Below are 21,900 nucleotides of genomic sequence, written 5' to 3'. Positions count from 1 at the left end.
ATATCACCAGACTTCCAACCACTGACCATGATAACTGAAGCAGTGGCCAAAGGTTCCAGCTCCTCCCTTTGAAAACCTGACCTGTTCTTTAAATGTTTAAAGAGCCTATTGCATCATCAGTCCTCGCCCACACATGCATGTTTGGGTGAATCCTGGGGTATGCATTGGGGTGGGTGTTGTGATACATCATGTGTTTAAGCAGTGGAGGGGAGGCCCGGGTTGTACGAGGTTAATGACTGGCCCCTTTCTGTGGGCTGTGCCGCCTCTCGGTGAGGATAAGACTGGCGGTATAGGGGCATCTGGAGCACAGGGGTCACATCGCTCACATCAAAGGAGGCTGGGGAGTCTAGGTCAGTATGTTTGGCCATGGGGTGGTGGAGAGAGTGGAGGGGTATTTGGAAGAATCAGGAACAGGATCATGAGGGAGTAAAGGAGATGCAAAGGGCTGGGCAGAGACAGTGAAAGACAAATAGGAGAGAAACCGAGAGCCTGTGAGGGTCAAGTAATAGGAGGGAGGGAAATAGACAGTGCAGGGTTTGCAATTTCATATGTCAAGTAAAGTCAAACTTTATTTACATAACCCAACATCATAAATCACAAGTTTATCTGAAGTGGTTTTACAATCTGTACAGCATACAACACCATCTGCTATGGAGAAACAATAGAGGAAACCTACAAAAACAACAGAACATGGTCTCTGTCCCATGATGGACAGAAGTGCATAGATGTGTTTACAAAAAACTACTTAGTAGATTAAAATGTGGACAATCAGGATGACAAATCTATCCTTCATAATCAGACATGAAGAAAATGTTGAACTATTGTGCAACTTCCAGATGCAGCCAAACAGTTAGGACTTGAGCCACAGGGCTTCCTATCCACCACAAAGACCTGGAAAGACTACAGACTAGAAGCAAAACCCACTTTTGCCATTCAAACATATTAGAGAAAGACACAAGGGTGGAAACAAAGATAAGGACAACCTGAACAGAAGTGAGAGAAATACAAATTTCACAACCTGAAAATAAGGCATCAACAGTCGAGGAAAAGAAAAGAGGACATGAGGAAACACTGGGGAGAAAAGGACAGAGAATGTAAGGAGAAAAAAGTATTACAATAATAATAAAATCTAGAATAGAAAGATGTGAATTACAATCACTCCAACAGCCATACATTAGGAAACTAATTTGTGATGTCTTTAATGTACTGATGTAAAGAGAGAGAAGGAACAAACATAACATCAAGATCATCAAGATCCTTGAGTTTCGGGCTTGAGGAATCCCATTGTTTTAAGGAGGAACTATTCAGGTGATCAATCTGGTGGCTGCATTGGGCTGTGAAGGATGTTATTTGAGATCTTGTTAAATTTAATAATTTGAGAAGTTTGTCAACAGAAACTGACACTGTATTGCTGGGGCCACCAGCTGTCACTCAACACTCACTGCTACACTTTGCTTATACCTGCCCTGGAAAGGCCAGGCCACCAAATCCCATGTAGCAACATCACACAATAGTTGGGGCTGTGGACCAGCAGCACACAGGATGCTGCTTTTTTAAGTGTGAAATATTTCTGCTTTTGGTTTCTTCCGTGTCTCATATAGATGCCACAGGTCCCATTTATCATCAGCCCCAGGAGCACACCTATTTGATGCCACAATAATTGTGTCTGCTCGATGCACCTTTTACCAAAAAATGCTCCGTCGCAGGTGTGAAAACATTACATTTTGGTCCACACACACACACACACACACACACACACACACGACACGCAATTGGGTTAGGATTACACACAAACAAGTTAAAAGATAAAATACATAAATTCAAAACTAAACATACCCAAATACAATGAAAACATTACACATGTACTCTAAATAAGCATGTGCAACAATAATCATTAAAGTGCGAAACTACTCAAACACCAACCACCATGATTTACTTCCCACAAGGAATATTTCATTTATATACTAGGTTTTCCATTGTACTTGGCTGACAGCCCTGGACGTCTCTTACCAATGCAAAAGGGAACCTTTAGCGTCAGCCTGTAATGCTGAAGGACTGGACAAAGTGCCAGTTTTTGACACCTTAGGAATATGAATGGGATGGTTGGAAGGAGGCACAGGAGCAAGGGGTTGAGTCAGGGTTTGTTCTGACTGATAAGCCAAGCACTCTCACAGCAGATACGATGATGTAAATGCTGTGTGTGTGGGGTTTATTGCCACATTCTGTAGGAAAAATGAATCAGGCTTTAGCAAGGTGGGTTAGGGTCACATCCAACCACACCCTCTCAAGTCGCGTACGTTCACAAGCCTGCCAGTACTACACGAAAATACCTATAGAAAGAGGATAGTAGAATTTAAGCACTGGTAAAGGAGTTGATATTAAAGAGATTTTCATGAAGCCTCATATTTTCTTCAGCAGGCAGCAGATACAGTAAATTGAGTATAAAACGGGACACCACAATTGTAACTATCATGCTTCAGAGACAAGAGTTTCAAATGCTGCACCCTTTATGACAGTGAAAAGTTCTTACACTTTTAAATGTTACTACCTTCCTTGTACGACATACCTGCAACCTGAGGGTCTGGCTCTGTTTGTTAAATGTTAGATCTGAAGAGATTATTGTTTGTCTTTGTTCAATTTGTTCTGGACTCAACATTAATGTTAGTGGTAACAGCTGTGCATTTCTGTTGTTAAAAGGGCCAATCCAAACATCTTCCAGATGTGGTGAATCGGTGCCTAATTAAGACTCAGACCCATCTGCCTAGTGTGATCCTTCAGTATCCTCTAATATTTGCCCTCCTACTAAAAAACCAAAAGATGTTCCATTCAATGTCCACAAAGTGAATCCCAAGATCCCAAGAGGTTTCCCTAAAGAAAAGTGCTTTCTAAAACAACAGTATAAAGACTGACAGTGGCTATAACTCAGTGATCTCACAGTAGGTAGATATTCCATCAGCCATCGTAAGCAGTGACATTACCACTTAATGTAGGTTATTGGCAAAAATGCAACCTGACTTGGAAAACAAATGTGGCAGTAGCACAATTACTCGCAGCAAGCAACTGCATGTAACTGATGTTGGCACACATCCGGATGCTTGTGTGTCATAAGTAAATATTTGATTTATAGACACAAACTGTTTTAGACGTCTCATAAGACATCTGCTCAGGCTGAAGGTGGAGCAAAGATGGAAACATACGGCAACAACAGACAGACTAACATTTATGTTTTAAATTTATTGCAAGTATTCTGTTATGTACATGTTTATTTACAAAGTTATCCACTTGTTTCAGTCGTACTTGGACACCTTTTGACACCTGTCTGATAATCTCCTGTTTTCTATATAAGCATGATTAGAAAATCCTATAAACAATCATAAAAAAAACAGGTTATAAAAAAGAAATGGGTCCATCTATCTTTAATACATGCAGAAGAAAGTTGATTTACATAGTTGAAAAATAAATACTATTGACAAATAACATAATATTGACTACAAGAATTTAGGAATTTGCCTCTGTCCCCATGTAAAACATTAGCTTAACAAGAAGACGTTCATATGGTGAAAACGAACTCCTCCTACCGTTTATCAAGTAAATTTACATTCTAAGCGGTGTCCAAATGCTACTTTACATGTTGACTTAGTCTGATTATCACAGAAGTGCCATTTTGAGGACAATACTTTTTGAGGGTTACACACTTTCACCAGTGTACAACATGAGACTGCATAAAACACAAAGGTAGAACTTACACAAAAATACACTAAGTAAGCTCCTATAAAACTAACAGGGCTGTTTCTTTTGTGTTATAGATGCAAAAACCTTTGTCAAATTATTTCCAATTATAGTGTAACATGGCAATGCTTTAGTTAGTCTCTACCGCTCAAAATATGACTTTTATACTGAAGATTACTCTGATGCAACATACACGCTGTTTTAATTTGTTTTGTAGTTTATTTCACTAGTGACATTACCTGGAAATATGATACCGAATTACTGTAATTACTTTTATACTCCTGCTGTCTCCTATGGTGGGATCATTATCATAGTCATGATCATAGTTTGATTAAAGCTGTGTAATAGAACAGTGACGGACACGCGATGCCTTCTCACAACGAGTCACTTTGTCAACTACTAAATTTTATATAGCAGTCACTGAATAAGATAAAGCCACATTAAAGTTATTTTAGCCCCGTGGGGGGCAGGGGAACTCCACAACAAGGTGTCAAACCCACAGCCCCCAACCTTATAAAGTTGCAATTTGTCGGTAAATTCTTGACTATTCACTACAGCTATGTTTATGGACATCCGATGCCTTGGTGTCTAATTCACTGATATGTTCATTTGTGATTGATCAGTGGATATAGTTAATAAATATTAGTAGTATAGTTATTAAATGGGGCTTTTGGTCCTAATATATATTCATGAATCACAAAGTACCCATAAATAAACTATCAATTTTGTAATTGTGCTTTTTTGTACCAGTACAAATATACCTGAACGTTAATAGAGAGTTGGACAGGCAGGTTTAATGGCATATGACTGAGTTATCACAGCTCGACTCCACTACATTAGAGTGCAGGGCATCCTGAACTTATTGTTGGTAGACTCCGATCATGAGGATAACTGAAAAATAAGCTTCAATTTTAAAATCCAGTTATTACTTTATTCTTTATTGTGCTGTCACGTTCTAGATTTCATTACCTTACTGTGTATGATTGATTTTAACACCGCTGCCTGTTTGCATGCTAAGAGAGAGCATCTGCTCTAAGCATCTCTGCACGAATAAATTCTTGAAGTGCTCTCCTGCATCTGATTTCTACAGTACTCAAGGCATCAACATTACATTTGAGACAGCAACAGGAAACAAATAACCGTTCTAAGCAAGAAAATTCATCAAAGAGCCACAACAATAGCTCCCATCTGCTTATTCTTTGTTTTCAACTTATAGCATTTCACTGAAAAGAACGTTGTTAACTACAAAAGCTTAAAAGAACATAAGAATCCAGGCTAATGTCCCAGAAAACAAACATCTTTTTTTTTACACAACTTTGAGACAGAAATACATACAAGAGAAAAATGATGAACTCGTATTCCCTTGCCTTTGAAATGTTGACATCCAAAAAACATCATCAAGACATCACCAACCTGGGCATCGTTGGCAAAAGCAATTTTTCCTCTGATCAGTGTCTCCATTTTCCACTGTGTTCTCTTTCTCTGCACATGATCAGTCTTTGTGGTCCAGTTTCTCTTTGTTCATTTGAATGTTATTTTGTTAGACAATTTTATAAGTGCATATGCTATCAAAACAAGTTTAATGATGAGATGATTGCTGTCCTGCTGTCATTGCCTTCTTTTGAATGACCACTGCTGTCAGTGATCATAATATGATGTATCCTCTAAATATATTAATGGAGGCAGTGGTGACCTAAAGGTTAGAGAAGCAAACTTGTGGCCAGAGGGTTGCAGATTTATTCACTTGAAAAATCTGGGTGGGGCAAACGAAGATGCAGTGCCAGTCTCCTCCCTCATTCACACCTTTTTGGTGCCCTTGAGTACGGCCTTTAACCCCAGATGTGGTCATGGATCAGACTGTGGTTGTATTGGGCAGCTTCTAGGTGTGTGTGTGTGTGCGTAACTGTTTGAATATGATCAAGGGCATTCCTGAATAGAGAGGTCTCTCCGTGAATCTACCCTGAATAAATAACGGTTAAAGAAACATAAATTCATCAAAGCTTGCCTCATTTTGGTCCATCCTTTATTTTTCCATTTATATTTTAGTGAAAAAAGTCCTTTAGCTGTTATCGTTCCATTCTGGCATGATGCTGATACTATGTACAGTGTGGTACTGGTGTGGTGATAGTGTACGCGGTATGTTGTGTGTATAGAGGTATTCGTTTCCCGGTAGGCCAGCTGTTGGCGACTGGATCCCAGCTCCAGGACTGCACTGGCGGCCCAGAGTCTGATGGGTCAAAGAGCTCTGGTACATGGCCGCGTGGTGGCCATCACCCAGCTGTGGAGAGGCATGGCCTGCCACCCCGCCAAGTCTGGACACCAGAGACCCTGAGGCGAGGTGAGCAGAGAAGTGCTGGTAGGGCAGCCGCTCCATGGGCTGCATGGTGGTGACAGAGCAACTGCCATAGGGTGAGACACTGGCCCAAGTGTTGCAGCTGATGTCCTCCAAACTGGGAACAGGCTCAGCACCTTGTGAGGCGCTGGCATACATACAGGCCTGCCGTTGGCTGGATTCACTGCGGTAGGGCCCACTGGCCAGCCCGAGGCTCTGGGTGTAGCCAGCAGGGCGATAGTAATGATCCTCCTCACTGGACGAGCTCTCAAGATAGGCTTTCTTATAGCTGTGCTCACCCGAGTGACAGTCATCCTCCACTGCGAGTAGAACCACAGAGAAATGAAAGTGTTAATAATTTTTTAAAAATGATCAAAATGAACTGGCAAGGGGAAGCAAATTAACATCATGATGAATATGTGCTCTCACTCAAAAAAAGGTGATTTATGATAACACGATTTGTATAAAACCTCAATGAAAGTAAAAACATTTACATAAAAAGTGTGTCCCCAAAGCAAATAAAGAAGGTAACCATGTGAAATTCTTAACATGTGAATTCCCTCCCCCCGACTAGATAAAACCCCTTGTAAGCCAACTCCGTATGATTCAGTCCTTTCAGCTCTCCTACCTTTCCTCTTGATGCACTGGTACTCCTGGCTGTGCTCATGAGGCAGGGGGTAGGAGCCTGACTGAGGCAGCATGTCCTGTGAGGTGCTTGTGACCCCATTCTCACACTGGGAGTACTGGGAGCTCAGGGTGTTGGGAGTGCCCATGCCCTGAACCTCTCCACTGAATGGGCTCTGGCTGGAACCCACTCTCTGTCGCACTGTACTACGAGGCACCACTGGATACTCCTTGGTACTGCAACGCACAGTTACAGTTGTTAGTAATTATGTAAACTGACCAGAAATATTAAAGCATTTTATATGTTGTTGTAGGGATTATTAATAATAGAGTTTTGTATGAACACATTAATGCAAAAACAACAAAATCAGCGGTTTAATGAAAAAGTAAATCTCCCCAATCAACAACAGGACACACACAGAGATTGACTCCTGAAAATGTCAGTGTATTTTTGACTCCTATTAATCCACAAGATCGAACAATAGATCATTTCGCTACTTTTGGTTCTTTGATTTCAGGGATCGCTTCAGTTGAAACACAGACCTGGTTTTCCAATAAGCTCTCCCTTCAAAAGTGTAACCAAGAGCAGACTTGCAGGATTGGACAGTGGCATATAAGATTGATAGTGTGGTCTGGACTCTCCACAGACTCTATATATTTGCAAATTTTGATAGGTAAAATGCATATCACTCAAAACATTATAATATCTCCTGGCACGCACCTACTTAAAATATCTTAATGTGTGTCTAAAACAATCAACTCAGTAATGTTTTTAAAAAAATACTTGAAAGTACAGGGCTTTACCCTGCAGCATTAATCATGACCTTAATCTGAAATGCTTAGTTAAAAAGACCTTTATGATTTGGCTCGAAGTAAAGGTTACGAGAAGGAGGTAGGATTTTAGCACATGGGGAAAAGCCAAACAGCTTTTCCAGTTTTTTTTATGATTTGGGATTTCTACATTTGAATACAGACGTCTGTATCAGCTGCCCGAGGGGGAGTGGGTGGGCTGTGAGATTCAAAACCAGATTTTCTCCTTTGAAAAAGTGTTTTCCACAAAGTATGAACCCATGCTCCATCCATCATCTGGACTGAATAACAGAATAACAGAGAGGGAGAGAGCAACTATATACTGCCTTGGCTGCTGGACCAAGCGATACCACCAGTTTAACATGAATAAATGTACACACACACACACACACACACACACACACACACACACACACACACAGACAAAGCAGACACATAAGCAGTTGGAACATCCTTGTAGAGCTGTGTGGAAGAGAGATGTTGCAGTTGTGTTTCAGAGGTACTGCCAGATCAGCCATAAAAGTCTTCAGCATGAAAAGTGGCTGAAGATCAAGAACTACACTTACATCACCGAAAATAACATTTAACTGAGAATGCTCATAGCTGGCTCGCACTGGGGTGATTGAAAGATTAAAGTGGAGCTTGTTAAGTGACAGTGCGATGAGGAAGTCAGTAATCCCAGACTAACTGCAGGATCATGTCAGCAAATGTCAGCATTTCCATGTATCAGAACCCAGGATCATTAAATATACACATGAATACATATTATTAGGATAATATAGATATGTACACTCTTCAGAGTGAACATTTAAAAAAAAATGTGTACCTTTGCATTCTGGACATCCTGTGCAGTTCCATGTCATCACTTCCACGAAATCCTTTTGCAAATGGGTTGTTTTCAATTTTCAGCTGAGTTATCTGGAGCAGCAAGTACATTTGACATAAGTAACACAGAGAAAAATAGTTCAATAAAAGCCATTTGTTGTGCTTTCCATGCTGTGTCATTACAAAATATGTAGCTTTCTAGTACTTTAAAACATTTCATAAGCCCATTAAAGTTTCACTTTTACATGTACATATAAGCCGCCAAATTGCTGTCATTTAAACATTTCTGTAAATACTAGACCCTCACAACAGACAAGCCCCCTTCAGCCTGAGGTTAATATGATGACCGTATTACAGCTTCTTTTTGAGCTTTGAACTTTTCTTACATGCTCCTCACAGCTCTCCCAGGATCACGATTTCCCTAACCTAAAATTCTTTTGGGGATCCCATGCTGAACAATTAGCCAACATACAATCAATAAACCCTTTTTATTGCATAATTTATAATGTTACATTTGATGGTGTCTGGCACATTGACAGATGCAAATAAAGTGATTTATTATGTTATTTTGTGTTGTGGGAAAAAGGACTTAGAAACATTAAACAAAAGAAGGATTTATGTTGAAAATCTCAAAAAAGTAAGTTAATCCCAAACTGTTTAGAGTCAATCCAGGGATATCCCTCTCATGAGCAGTGGTTTCTGGCCGGTAGGTAGTTGGCAGCTCTTGTGTGCTTCTTGCTTTCTGACAAGGCTTGAGGTTTGTCTGCACGCTGGCTGACACTTTCACCAAACCTTGTAAAATCTCCTGTGTGACACTCCGCTAACTTCTTGTTAATACATGCAGCCTGGCAGAGCATTGCAAACTGTTTCATCTTTGGAATAAATAGTTTAGAGTCCTGTTGCACTATGTACCCTCCGCTACACAAATAATTACCCATTCCCAAGGGATAGCCAGGTTTAGTTTACAGAAAAGTAAAATTATTTGCAAAACACATGAGAGCAGAAAATATGAATATTTTCAAAATAATTTGGAAGAATAATCAAGCAAAATTCATTCACAGCTTTAAAGGCTGAACAGTTTTACTTGACTATGTTCAAACAGTGATCATTAAAATAACTGAGGTTTACATAAACATATTTCCAGATGCCTTTAGTTTAAGGACATGCAGTGTTTAAAATATGATTTATTAAATATAACTTAAATATAGGCTACAGAGTTTTTATAACGAAGTAACAAAAAAATATACAGATATATTAAAAAAATGTTTTTAATTACAGCTGTAACAGCTAAAGGTTGAAACCAGTGACTTCATTAGCTAAGAGTCTAACAGGTGAACTGGACACATGCCTGCAGAACGTGCACATTGCTCTGGCAGATGTTAGACTGATTATGCAGTTGTGGTAAAGTGCCTGGAAATCAGAAATGCTTGTTTTTCTGCAGGTCTGGAAAGCCCCAATAATTAGCCCCTGGTTACGATCTCAGCCCCCAATAACATGTTTGAAAATAATGAATGGTTTCTACAGAGTGTCAGTCATTTGTGCTTCCTGTTCCCAGAAATAGAGGGGAAATCGGATTGGCTGCGGAGACATTATGAGCTTTCGCCCCTTTCTCCCATATTCCCCAAACTAAAAACATATAGGCATGCATGGTTAAGTGACGTTAAACAGACGCAGTTTACAGATTTTCTGTATTTCCAAGAATCTTCTCCCTTAGAAATGTGGACGAGGAAAATACAGAGTTTTATTTCTGCTTCTTTCCTCAATTGTTAACACGCAACTCTGAAAAAAAGTGAGGGTGCACGGCCTGAGGAAATCACGCTCTGTGAAAATAATGACATCTTCCGCGTTTTCACCTTTTAAGCAAAAAGAGCCAAACGAATCACTTACTAATAATTACTATTAACTATTATTAAAGCGAGAAACAAACAAATTAGCATTTGAATCGTCAGTAAATATATAGATTATATTTACAATGCGTGTGCAAAAATAATTTAAACGACTTTTAACATTTGTTTTACAATGTTCCTTTTTTTTAACCTAACCACCCTTAGTAACATGCGGGGAAATAGAGATGCACATCTTTCAACAACTTACGAAGGTTTTTTTCAAATTAGCAGGGGCTGCTCCGCACGTTGCAGCGCAAGTAAAAACCTACTTAACCCAAACAACCGGCATAAACCCAATTTCAAAGTGCTGCATCGCTGAAAAACTTTAGTTGCATAGTTAACTGTTGTTTAGTGAGACAAACACGCATCAGATTATTATTAATATTATTTTTATTATTATCGGGGTTTTATTAAAGTAGTGAGTCACACCAGAGGTTTATCTGCAGCTTGCCTCACTCTACAAAGCACTATGGGCCTGTAACTTGGAAAAAGTCTCTTGGGGTCAGACGTCGTCTACTCGGGTATCTGAAGTTTTTCCCTCATTTGTCAGTGACTCATTGTGATAGAAGCTTTCAGCTGAGAGTGACACGGCTTCCTGCAGCCTCAGTGAGATCCAGACCTTTCATGCTTTCTCCTGCAGACCCACGGACCTGTCCAGTTCGCTGCCAGGGCTCCGGGCCACGTGTAGATGAGCTCTACTAGTCACATATTAATTATTTGGGTTTTTTTGGTTTGAAGAGGAATTTAGACTTTAAGAGGGTTGGATTTATGTAAACAAAACAAAAAACAAACAAACAAAGATTTATGAGATATAGGCCTAAATATGTTTGCATTTATACGTTTTGCCCCGTTTATCTTTTTAAAAATGAAATTACCTACAGGTTGTGCTTTTACCTTGTCCACTACGTCACATAGTCAAGTGAAACCAAAAAAACCAAACAAAAAACAAGAGTAGCAAACTTTACCTTGTGGTTCTGATAGGACGTGACGGCGATGAAAGCTGTCTCTGTGAAAACGTGCGTGCAGAAAGCCGTGTTTTTGGAGCCGAAGCCGTTATTTTCATCCGCCTTCACGATGTGGATCCTCGGTTGATACTTGTGCATCGAATTGAGGATGATCTGGTTTAAAGAAGAAATAGATTTAGATACTAATGAGAACCCCTCTCAGGAAACAAAACCTGCAGACCAAACATTGCTTTGACAACGTTTCGCTTTACAGCGGTTAGAGAATGTAAACCAAAAATACCTAAATCAATTTAGCCGAATGCATGATAACTGTTTATTTTTGGAGGCCTTGTTCATTATTGCTCACATCTTGACCAAAAACTACATTTTCATACATACTGTACAGACACGCGGGTGCAAAGCCCATTTATAGGCCAGCATGCCTCACAAGGATAAAAAAAGCGAAGAATATTAATGGCTTAGTCTAATTTCTGTACGACTCCAGGAATTAGACACAAAGGCGACGGAAAGAAAAGCTTGGCAGCTTTTACTTAAGGCGATCCATTATAATCCATTAATTTCACAGAACCTCAGGAGCTCCGAATAAAATAAACAGATTCAGTCCAAAGCTGCAATAACAGATTTTTCGGCAAATTATACGTTTAACCAAAGATTAAACTTTCATTGCTTTAAAAGTAACAACTAGATTAGTTTTATTGTTTTATTAATATATTTAGACTAAGACAATTTTCTTTTTGTACAAGGCCTCTTATGAACTTTCTAGTATGAATGGTTCTATTGCAGCCTGAAGAGTTAGGAAAAACTAAATTATTGGAACTCATGAGTGTCATTGAGCAGGGGTCTAATTCTCTGCAATACTGTTCCCCTAGTAACTGTAATTACTAGATTAGATGAGTGATCCCAGAAGATTTATACGATGGGCCCTTAAACTTGTCCTCTCAGTTGTTGCCCATCTAACTTGAAGAACCTAGTCTGTGCTGGGTGATGACTGCTATCAGCGGTTAGCTTTGCAACATGACTCTGTTCACACGGCTTGAACTTGAGCCTTGAACTTCTCTATTTTGGCCCTCTATTCTGCATGGATTAAGTTTAATTATCTGGATAGACCATTGGAGTGATTGGCCTTGAGAAAGTAATGTTTTTGTTTCTAAATGATTAACATCTAAAGATTTAAAACAGTAATTTTGTTTTCGTTCCTCCACTTAGCCCCCACTTCTTTTTACACCCTGCTACCCCACCTTTCTGTCCCATAGGCATTCCTCTTATCTGTTATCTTAAAGGTTGTTTTTGTATCTGCCTTTCACTGCCAGCACAAGAAGAGACAAGGGATCACCCCGACCTCCAGTGCCTGTGGGAGCATCAAACACTACACAGACATAAAACAAAGTCCTAGAGTAAACTGAATAATTTTGGGAGGATGATAACAATGGTTATTCATTGTTACATAATAGTTTAACTGAATATTTACTTCTTTATTTCCTTAGTTAATTGGATAATAGGTAAAATGTGTTTTGATTGCCAGCTTGCTCCCTATAAATACCAGGTGAATAAACTGAAGTGGAACCACCATGGATGAAATATATGAAGTAGAGGTTTTTGGGACCTGTGTTGAGCATAGTTTAATTAGTCCGAAAATAATTGAAATTAAACCATGCTACTTTAATCCCAGTCTATTTGTTTTAGTTTGCATTGGTTCCTGTGCAGCATATGTCACTGTGCAAATGAAACATTATTCTTAAAACATCGAGCAACCAGAAAGCAGCCCCACCATTCTGCTCAGAGTCTTTTTAGACTTCAACGTTCTATTAAAGAGCTTTTCTCCTGCAAAACTATCTGAGCGAAATGCAGAGAAGAATGAGCTTAAACAAAGTGTTCTCCCATGCATGCATTCATTATTCGCTTATTTGAGGTTTGCAGAGATATGTCCAAGATTGGGACAAACCACAACAACCAACCCATCAATGCAAACACACCATTCATCACAATACAGCCACAGAAACCTAAAAATGTCTGCCACTGAGACTCATTAAAAGCTGCAAGGCAAACTCTAACTGCATTTCACCCTGGAAAATAGCATGGCCTGCTGACTGTGGGTTTCCAAAGTCCAGTATGTGTGTTAGAAGGCCGTTTGTGGGGGTAGGGGTGTAGCTGTAGACCACCCACTGGGGCCCCAGCACACGCCTCATCTCCCTGCCCAGCCTGGGTCCCTGTATCTCTGCCCCCCAGCCTCTGAATGATAGTATTTAATGATAGTGAGGGATCACTTTGGGTCTCACGCCGCTGCCCTTTGCTTTCAAGTTCCACCACTTCAGAGGGTTTCCACAAGCCTTGGGATTAACAGGCTTTATACACCATCATCTATTGCTCATCGTACACTGCCATTCAAATATAAACAGTGTGATCCTCACACTCCACCCCACTCACCAAAACATGTGTGGGAAGATGGGGAGACGAGTGCAGGAGCAAATTGAGGGGGCAAGAAGAACACGGAGAAATATTCAGGCAGTGGAGGGGGAGAGCAAAGCAAAACTGTAGCTCAATTTAAAACCTGAGACAAATTTTTAGGAATTCAAATACACAAACAACACCAATTTGGTAACTTGAATCCATAATAACAAGAACAAAATACTCTAGTGGAGTGGGTGACATACTCTGATCCTAAACTGTCTTAAAAAGTAAAGTAAAAGTTATGCACAAAAAAGTTTAGGATAGCTATAGAGATGGGTAAATATCTCAAGTACTCATTAAGCAAAATGGTCCTTTCAACAATATTATGTTGGTATATATATTTCTATATATCATACTAATGGATTACTATCACCAGTGCATTAATTATACATTATACACACCATTTGAATAGTTTAAACCACACACTTTAAGGAATTTGAGAGCAACAAATCCTATTTTATATATATTGTAAATAAAAAACACTAGTAACTAGTTTTCATGCAGATATACTGAAATAAAAATATTAAATTTTTATATTCTGCAAAGTAGTGGAATCAAAGTATAGAGAGGCATCTCATAGAATTACTCAAAAAGAATTTGATTAAATGTGCTTAGTTACATAATCACATTATAACTGATGCAAATTATTCAATGGAAAAACTATTTGGAGAGATTGACCTTTAGTATGATGAAATTGACTACATGTGCAAATAAGATGCTTTACATTACTGAAACACAATAATGTATCTTGTTGCTACTCATGTCAACGCACTTTGCCTGAAAATATCAATAAAGTAAAAGTTGCAGAAACTAAACAAACACGACTAAGCCACTTCATAGACAATATTTGCCAACACAGATGTCTGAATGACACGCACACACATACACAACAGAGCTAAGAGTAGACGGGTAAGTGAACACAAACACTGAGGCCTCCTCTACTCTCTCCAGGCCTGAGCTGCTGAACTCGGCCCTGCTCAGTCCACTGATCTGCATCTAATTACCAGACGTTTCTAGAGAAATGTAACCACTCCAGTCTCGTCCTGAATTAGCCCAATCTACGTTAGAATGGTATGCTCTCATATCACACTGTTAGTAATTATAAAGCATCTACAGGGTATTTAAACCAGCTGGATCAACAAGTTGACGGACTATATTTCTGGCCAGCCACCAACTTTTCATTTATGAATCCCATGGTGCTGTCTCCTAGCATGAAAGAGGGTGAGCCAGGAACCACTGCAACTAATCAAAAAAGCACTTTTACCCAAAATTTACAACGCCACTCATTTTCGGACTGAGCTCCACTTTGATTTCACCAGCTGGGCTTTGGCAAGGCAACAATCACTATGGGTGCCATGTGGATAGATAGTGGCTTGTGTGTGTGTGTGTGTAAGACTAAATATTCATTCTTGGCTTCAGAACAATTGAAAACTTAAGTCTTATTTTAGATTTATTGTCACTGGAGCTAATGATACAGGAGATTGTAAAAGACTGGCACTAGGAACATAACAATTGTTATTAGCAGATTAATGGAATATGTTTATTATTTAGTCACTGGGGCAGATAAAACGTTATTTTATTATTACCTAATAATATTATTGTCATGACTGTTATTGTCATTCCTTTTTACCAAGCTCATAATTTTTTTCCCCCTTAACAACTACTAGTAAGAAAAATAATTGTGTCTATTTTGTTTCTACAGTGAGACATCTAATTAGGCTTCTATGTGCCCATCAACTCAAAATGTTATTAAACCGGCTTCCAGCAAGCCAATTTGTAGAATGGAAACACGTTGGTGAAGTGGGTGATGTTTTTGTTTTCTGTTTCGAGTGAGACAGGAATCACAAAAGCCCTGGGCCAGAAGGGGAGTTCAGAATAACGAGGAGTTAAAGTTAGGAAAATCGGTACCATTGAGCCCCTCACTGGTAAGGGGGGAAAAGAAGGTGCTGTGTGGGGATGAAATTGCTTATTTTCTCTTTGCTTAAAAGTTCCCAACTGCTGCCCTTTACTTATGAAAGCTGACTTACAGGATGCCCGCAGTCTTGGCTGCTACAGTCTAATAAACCAAAATGACCAAAACATTCCAGCATCTTGTTTTAACCACCAATTTATACCATCAATGTTGGCAGGGTGTGAAGAGTCTTAAAGGATAGTCTTTTATCAGTTGTAGGAATTATGGTTTTCTCAAAATGAAGTTTAAACTTATGAAAATTATGGGCAGGTTTTTTTTTTTTTTTATTGTGCAAAATGTGGATTTTTGAGGAAAAAAGATCATAACTGTACTTTTAAAACAAATAGACTCTGCATCATTCACTGAGCTGTTTCAAAACTCTGTGTGGGCCTAACATACTGCGCTGTTTCACTTTTTTTGGTTAGACAGATTGTTTCAATTTTGTCTTCTAGCATATTCCATTGTATGCCAGTTTAATTCATAGCTTTTCCATGTCACCGTCAAAGAACAACACATTTTCTTCATGAGATTTATAAAACTGGACCACAGTTTCTGAAATTAAAGTAATTATTTTTTGACTGTGAAAATATTTTTTTTTCTTTGTTTTTTACTTCAGAAGAAAAACACTATGATTTATAATCCGTTTCACAGTTTTAATGAAATTCTCTAAACTAGGTTCTAAAAGAAATTAGAGAAGTGGACAGAATTTGTTTCACAAAAATATGTAAAATATAGGAGGTTTGAGAAAAATATTTTTAGCAACAATGATGAACAAAATAAATTGTATGTATTACTTTTAAATAGAAACTATCTAGTGAATAAACAAATTTTAAGGATCCGATAAAAGTTTATGAAGAAGGATAATATCCTTGCGCCTAACGCTGGAGAAGTGCAGTATTTTTTATGTGTTCGATCTTTAAATAAATTTAACAGACCGCCTTCAGCCTAATCCTGTAAAGTTACAGTTGTTCAGAGGCAAGTAGAGGAGGGGCAGTAAAATGTCTGATCGTTTTAAAACTTTGAGCGCAAACATTTTTGACTAATTCATTTAGCATAAAAAATAAAAAATAAACAGTCTGATCACAGGGCCTATACAGAAACGTCGTGCTGCTGAAGTGCCACTGAGGAAGGTTATTAATACATTCACCGAGACACAGAACTGAGGTGAAACTGTAGTGATGATGGGCCTATAGGCACCTACGTGTCCGAACGGGTCCAAGTGGTTGTTGGTCAGTTTCAGCTTCTGGAAGGAGACGAGTTGCCTCATCCAATGCGCTCCCGTGGCGGGAGAGTCCGGGTGGACGTAGAGCCTCCCGGGCATAGCGGGCTCTGCCTTCCCAGTCACAGACCTGAATCACAGCAACACAGTCACACTGTGACAACTTGTACCGACCACATTTTTCATTATGTTAATTGTTCTCGTTTACGCAATGTATTTAAAGGGCACCGGGATACTGACAGTTGAACTGTGTTTCCAACAAAGACACGCTTTGGACAGTCATAATCGGCAATAGTGGTAAAGGAATATTCTCTTTGCGTATCTCCTCACTGAAAGGCACTGAGCCAAAACACGACTTTCATAGCCAAGGTTGGAGAAACCGAAATGACACTAAACAAATATGTTTACGCGCCACTGTAAAAGAAAGCCCTGTGGCGGGTCATAAATAGGCTGATGTATCTGTAGGAAAAGTCATTAAACATTCATTCAACACCAAAAAGTCAAGTCCGGCAGAGACGTTTCTCCCTGACAGCATTTCTTGGCAACCATTAGAAAACACGCAGTTCATAATTCTGGAGCAATAATTTTGTTCACTTCCGATTCTTATACATCACGACATCAATAAAAAATTTCCTGTTTAAGTAAATTCCAGAGAGAGTAGCTGAGACCCCCGAAACAATGGTCCTTATTGTGGACACAAGTTCTGCGCGTAAAATTAAAGAAACGATTGTTTCTGCAAGGAAAATTTCTTTTTTTGGTGTTATAGCTTACATACCATTTATTGTCGGCGAATTTGTATCTGTGGTCGTCCGCAGGAACAACATCCATCAGGAGAATATATTTAGTTTTTGGGTTTAATCCTGTGACTTTCACTTTGAAGCTGGGAAACATTCTCCTGCAAAGAACAAAATACTTTTTATAGCGCTGTGTAGTATTTATGTCAAAATAAGGGACACACACACACACACACACACACACACAAGAGAGACTTTAGTGTATTGTCATAGTTTTCTGTTGCAGTAATATAAACAGAATTTACATCCCATTGTGTCCATTTTCCCATCCCATTGTGTTTCTACACAATCGTAAAAAACATCTAATTTGTGTTTTCAGAGCCAAACTGTTGATTGCAAGAATTCAAATTGGAAACTAAAATAAATCATATTGGATGATCGGATGGTTGAAAATGTCAGATAAATACCTTTATTTGGCTTGGAGAGACTATTCTGGGGTCAGGACTCTAGGTCTGTGTGAGACCTGCGTTATGAAATGTTTTTCCACCGTGGGCCAGATTTGTGTAGTATCTCATTGGGACATTTGGTAGCTGTCAGATTGGACAAAAACACATAATGTGTGTGAAGCAATCTCGCGAGTCTAAGGGAAGGGCTGAGGACGACGATGAATGCTGTGTTATGTCAATTCACGCCAAAAACAGAAGTGAAATGACTGACGGGAACATAATGGAGACTTTGTGCAGCGGTGGGAAAACAACTGCCTTCTTCCACCATCGGGGAACACAATGATATACAGCTCTGTTAAATTATAAATATGCATCATTTTTAATACACACTTGTGGATAAGCGGGCGATTGACATGAGCAGACACTCGAGGCAATTCTGCAGGTATGCAGGTTCACACTCAGCCGACGTGCGCCTTTTTTGATTGCATTCAGTCTGAAGGCAACTGTGGAGATGACAGCGAGACGGTGCCCACATGTTGCATGTAAACGTGTTGTACGCAGCGTCTGCTGGAGACAGTCTGCATATAATTACGCACACAGCAGATACAAAGAGACTGCAAATGGTAGAGCACATGCTCCTAAAATGTATTTCTCCCGATCATAAAAGTAAAACACACGTACAGTGAGCAGTATTTGCACCAGGCGACAGTTTTGCCCATTTAATCTCTCAGACTGGTCGATGGTATTGCATTTCTCAGCAGGGCCACCCAGACTAAAATATAGGCTACGCTCTCATGGTGTTACTAAGCGCTAAATCGTTCACCAGATGCTCTGTGTTTTCTCTGTTGCTCCTCGCAGTGTATATTTCCAAATCCCTACGCAAGAAAAAATTCCAGTCGGGCCCATAAGTCTAGATTTTAAGTCACAAATAGGCCTAGATAAATGTCATACACTGTCATACAATAGGGCGTCGAGCCTAACAGCAAACAGACGTGCAGTCAAACCCTTGTTTTCATTTATTATTTCATGATAAAGATATTTATAATTTGGTATCTTACCTTCCGGCTTTGGTGATGATCATCTCTGTCCCCACTTCATGAAACTTCATCCAGAGTTCCCTCTCATGCAGGTAGACTTTTATTCCCTCCATTCCCTAAAAAAAAGCATTAAACATAAAAACACGTTCCTTGTTCAAAGCCCTGTAGGTTTCCGGCAGAGGCGTTATGCACAAATTTAATCTAGTTTTGGGAGTTTTCAAAACATGTGTCCAGCTGCTGAAGATTAAATTATAAATGGGTTGATGGGAGACATTTTTTTGATATGCTGTTCAGTCAAGTCTAACGAATAAATAATGTATTGACGTTGTAATTCTCGTGTAACCACTTAACCGAAGATCTGACTGCCCTGCAGTCAAACTGACTGGGCTTTACGCACTTAAACTACAAAGTACAGCGTAAAGAGCCGCAGTGAGTATCAGTGACAGTGTTTATATTCTCCTACAGAGTTTCACTGTCATTAAATCTTGGCTAGAAATAAACAGAAACGTTCCGAAAGTTTTTCTATTGTTAGAATTCACAAACTCATTTGTCTGTTGTCTGTTACTTGGATCATCTTGGTGACAAAACCACAGATTAAATACTGCATCCAAAAAGTTACATATGGAAATTTAAAAAAGTGGTACTGCCGCAAGAAGACACTTTGTTTTCTTAATTTAAGAATTTTGTGAATATTTCAACCACAAAATCAACAACACCATAGTGGTAGCCTGCAGTGAAAGTGAGGCCTACTGACCTGCTGGATGTAAGTTGTCTGTGATGATGGGGATTTGTTTGAGGTCCCGGTCTGTTTCTCTGATTTACTATCGGTTTGTACTTCCCTTGAATCCGAGCCGCCAGGAGAATTTTGAAGGCTAAATGTCTCTTCTTGGTCCGCCATGACCGGAGCTCCGAAAGCTACCGTCCCAGCTGGAAGATCCAAGCAGAAATGTCAGTGTCCGGAACGGGACATGCTTAATAACAATAATACATAATGACTTTAATAAGTTTATGTTTACAAGCGGGCAACATTCTTTTTACTATTTTGCGATACAATGCGATAAACGCCTTGCAGTAGAAAACAGCTGAGGGAGACAAGCATTTCACATCAAAACAGACTACAGACGAAAGTTGAATACAGCACCTTGATTTCAAATTGGAGGATGTTAATAACTGTAATGTAAATTGTTAAAATAAACTGAAGTTGTAGTAGCTTATGGCTGATATTTGTCACAAATATGGTCTGTTTTATAACAACGACAAAGTTTTTAATCCATGAAAATGGAAATGCACCGTGGGTAGGTTCCCCCCAAACATTAGAACTGTGACTACTCATTTGCAGAGAACGAGGCTAAACATTGGCGCAGGCCTCTCGCTTTTGGGAAACGCTATTTCCTATTCATGCTCCGAAATCAAAAGACACGAGCTTTGTTGTGACATCGCGACATGCCCTGAGCCAAATACAACACACACTTGGTGTCTCTCCAAAACAACTCTCCTCTAACGGTGTCACTTCTTTTGAGAGCAGAGATTCCCTGAAACACAGAGCAGCCTTAACTACGCCGTGAACCGCTGGGAAATTACACCAGCAGCGAATACACGTAGCCGGATCAGAGCGGGGTCAGCTTACCTAAAAACAAAACCACGTCGGGGCACAACAGAACAACGCCGTCCCGTCCTTCGGATGCTCAGTGGCCCGTCTCCAATCAGATAATCCACGCGTTTGCCTCGGCGAAGTTGCACGAAATCTCCATGAATCCTCGCTTTGTCTCACACTTAGTCCAGTTCTCCTGGAAGCGGACCCGCGACCTTGGAGATCCTCGCGTAGCTCGGGGACAGCTACAAAACGCTCCTATAGTGCCTTCTTCTGCATTTTTAAGCTGCAGACCGTTTTCTGAGGCGACCTAGTTGCTAGCACCTGGCAGTAGGCTGTAGCCGAATCCCAGAGGAGCAGGTCCGTCACCTCCTTCGTCCCTCCTCTCTCTCCCAGCCTCTGGCTTGTCAATTCTACGTCTCCCACTCTCTCTCGCGCGCACTCCCTCTCCACCCCACCACTGCGCATCAATGACCAACCACGCGAAGCGGAAGCTGAGTCCGCGACGCAGTGCCGGGGGGTGTGGGCGATATGGGCATGGGGGGTGGCAGCCTGTGCAGCCATAGCATTGGTTTATACCCTAAATAATAATTCCTTCCAGGTCTCCACCCCGGGTCATCCAATTTTTCCGCTCTGAACCTCTCCATAATCCAGGTCTGATGTAAGGAATCCATTTCATACGTGCTGCTTCATGCGCCATTACGCGCAACATTTTCTTGCCCAAAGTCGATGCCTCCAAACAATGCAGGAATCAGGTTTATTAAGCACAACACCATTTGAAATTGACAGGAGCACAATCACCATATTGTAGTCCAACACGTCTCTGCGCCTCACCAGCGGAACGATTATCATTAACTGATTAATCGACCATATGTTTCTGCCTGTCTGGGCAATTAACAATACAAATGAAGTCATTTTAAAAAAAAAACAGGTTGTTTATGAATGTTGTGACAAAAAAACTGTGTCCATTTGTTTTTTTTACAGTAAATCTATAGTGGGGATGGGGGTAAAACGAGTCAAGAGGATTGGATCTCAATAGATTTCCCCCGATTAAAAAACAAACAAATGTGGGCCAACAGTCGATGTGGGCTGTCTTTAGGCCTGTGGCTTCACATAGATTTAATCTGCACACCGCAAAACGTTTCTAACAACACCGGACTTCTGATTCTGACAAAGTAAATAAATACATTAAAAATCACAGCCATTTTCCACAATAGTCTGTCTTCTAAGGTCTGAAATTGTTTAACCTGGTTTTGAGGCTTTTTGACTTACTCACATAGCTGGCTGTCAAAGCACATTTTCA

The 21,900-nt window shown here is 39.9% G+C and overlaps 1 protein-coding gene across 1 annotated transcript; it reads right to left on the bottom strand.

Moving 5' to 3' along the window:
* Positions 1-3,214: 3,214 nt before the first annotated feature.
* On the bottom strand, positions 3,215-21,069 carry tbx5a (T-box transcription factor 5a). The gene is made up of 9 exons (XM_067484920.1): positions 20,634-21,069; positions 19,761-19,933; positions 19,028-19,122; positions 17,565-17,684; positions 16,772-16,919; positions 11,172-11,324; positions 8,322-8,413; positions 6,690-6,922; positions 3,215-6,381 (listed from the first exon to the last, which is right to left on the bottom strand). Exons 2-9 carry the CDS (start codon positions 19,902-19,904, stop codon positions 5,789-5,791), a joined length of 1,578 nt encoding a protein of 525 aa, XP_067341021.1. The 5' UTR covers positions 19,905-19,933; positions 20,634-21,069; the 3' UTR covers positions 3,215-5,788.
* Positions 21,070-21,900: the final 831 nt, after the last annotated feature.

The sequence above is a fragment of the Channa argus genome, chromosome 18, assembly GCF_033026475.1.
Source record: "Channa argus isolate prfri chromosome 18, Channa argus male v1.0, whole genome shotgun sequence".
Classification (NCBI taxonomy): Eukaryota; Metazoa; Chordata; class Actinopteri; order Anabantiformes; family Channidae; genus Channa; species Channa argus.
The sequence above is the reverse complement of the archived record's forward strand: the minus strand, read 5'-3'. Positions and strand labels throughout refer to the sequence as shown.

Bases quoted from the DNA above. Each gene is read 5' to 3' on its own strand.
- tbx5a (XM_067484920.1), bottom strand. From the start codon at position 19,904: ATGGCGGACCAAGAAGAGACATTTAGCCTTCAAAATTCTCCTGGCGGC. The intron at 17,685-19,027 runs GTAAGATACCAA...TGTTCTTTGCAG, and splicing joins ATCATCACCAAAGCCGGAAG to GAGAATGTTTCCCAGCTTCA. The intron at 6,923-8,321 runs GTACACATTTTT...TGTGCGTTGCAG, and splicing joins AGGATGTCCAGAATGCAAAG to TACCAAGGAGTATCCAGTGG.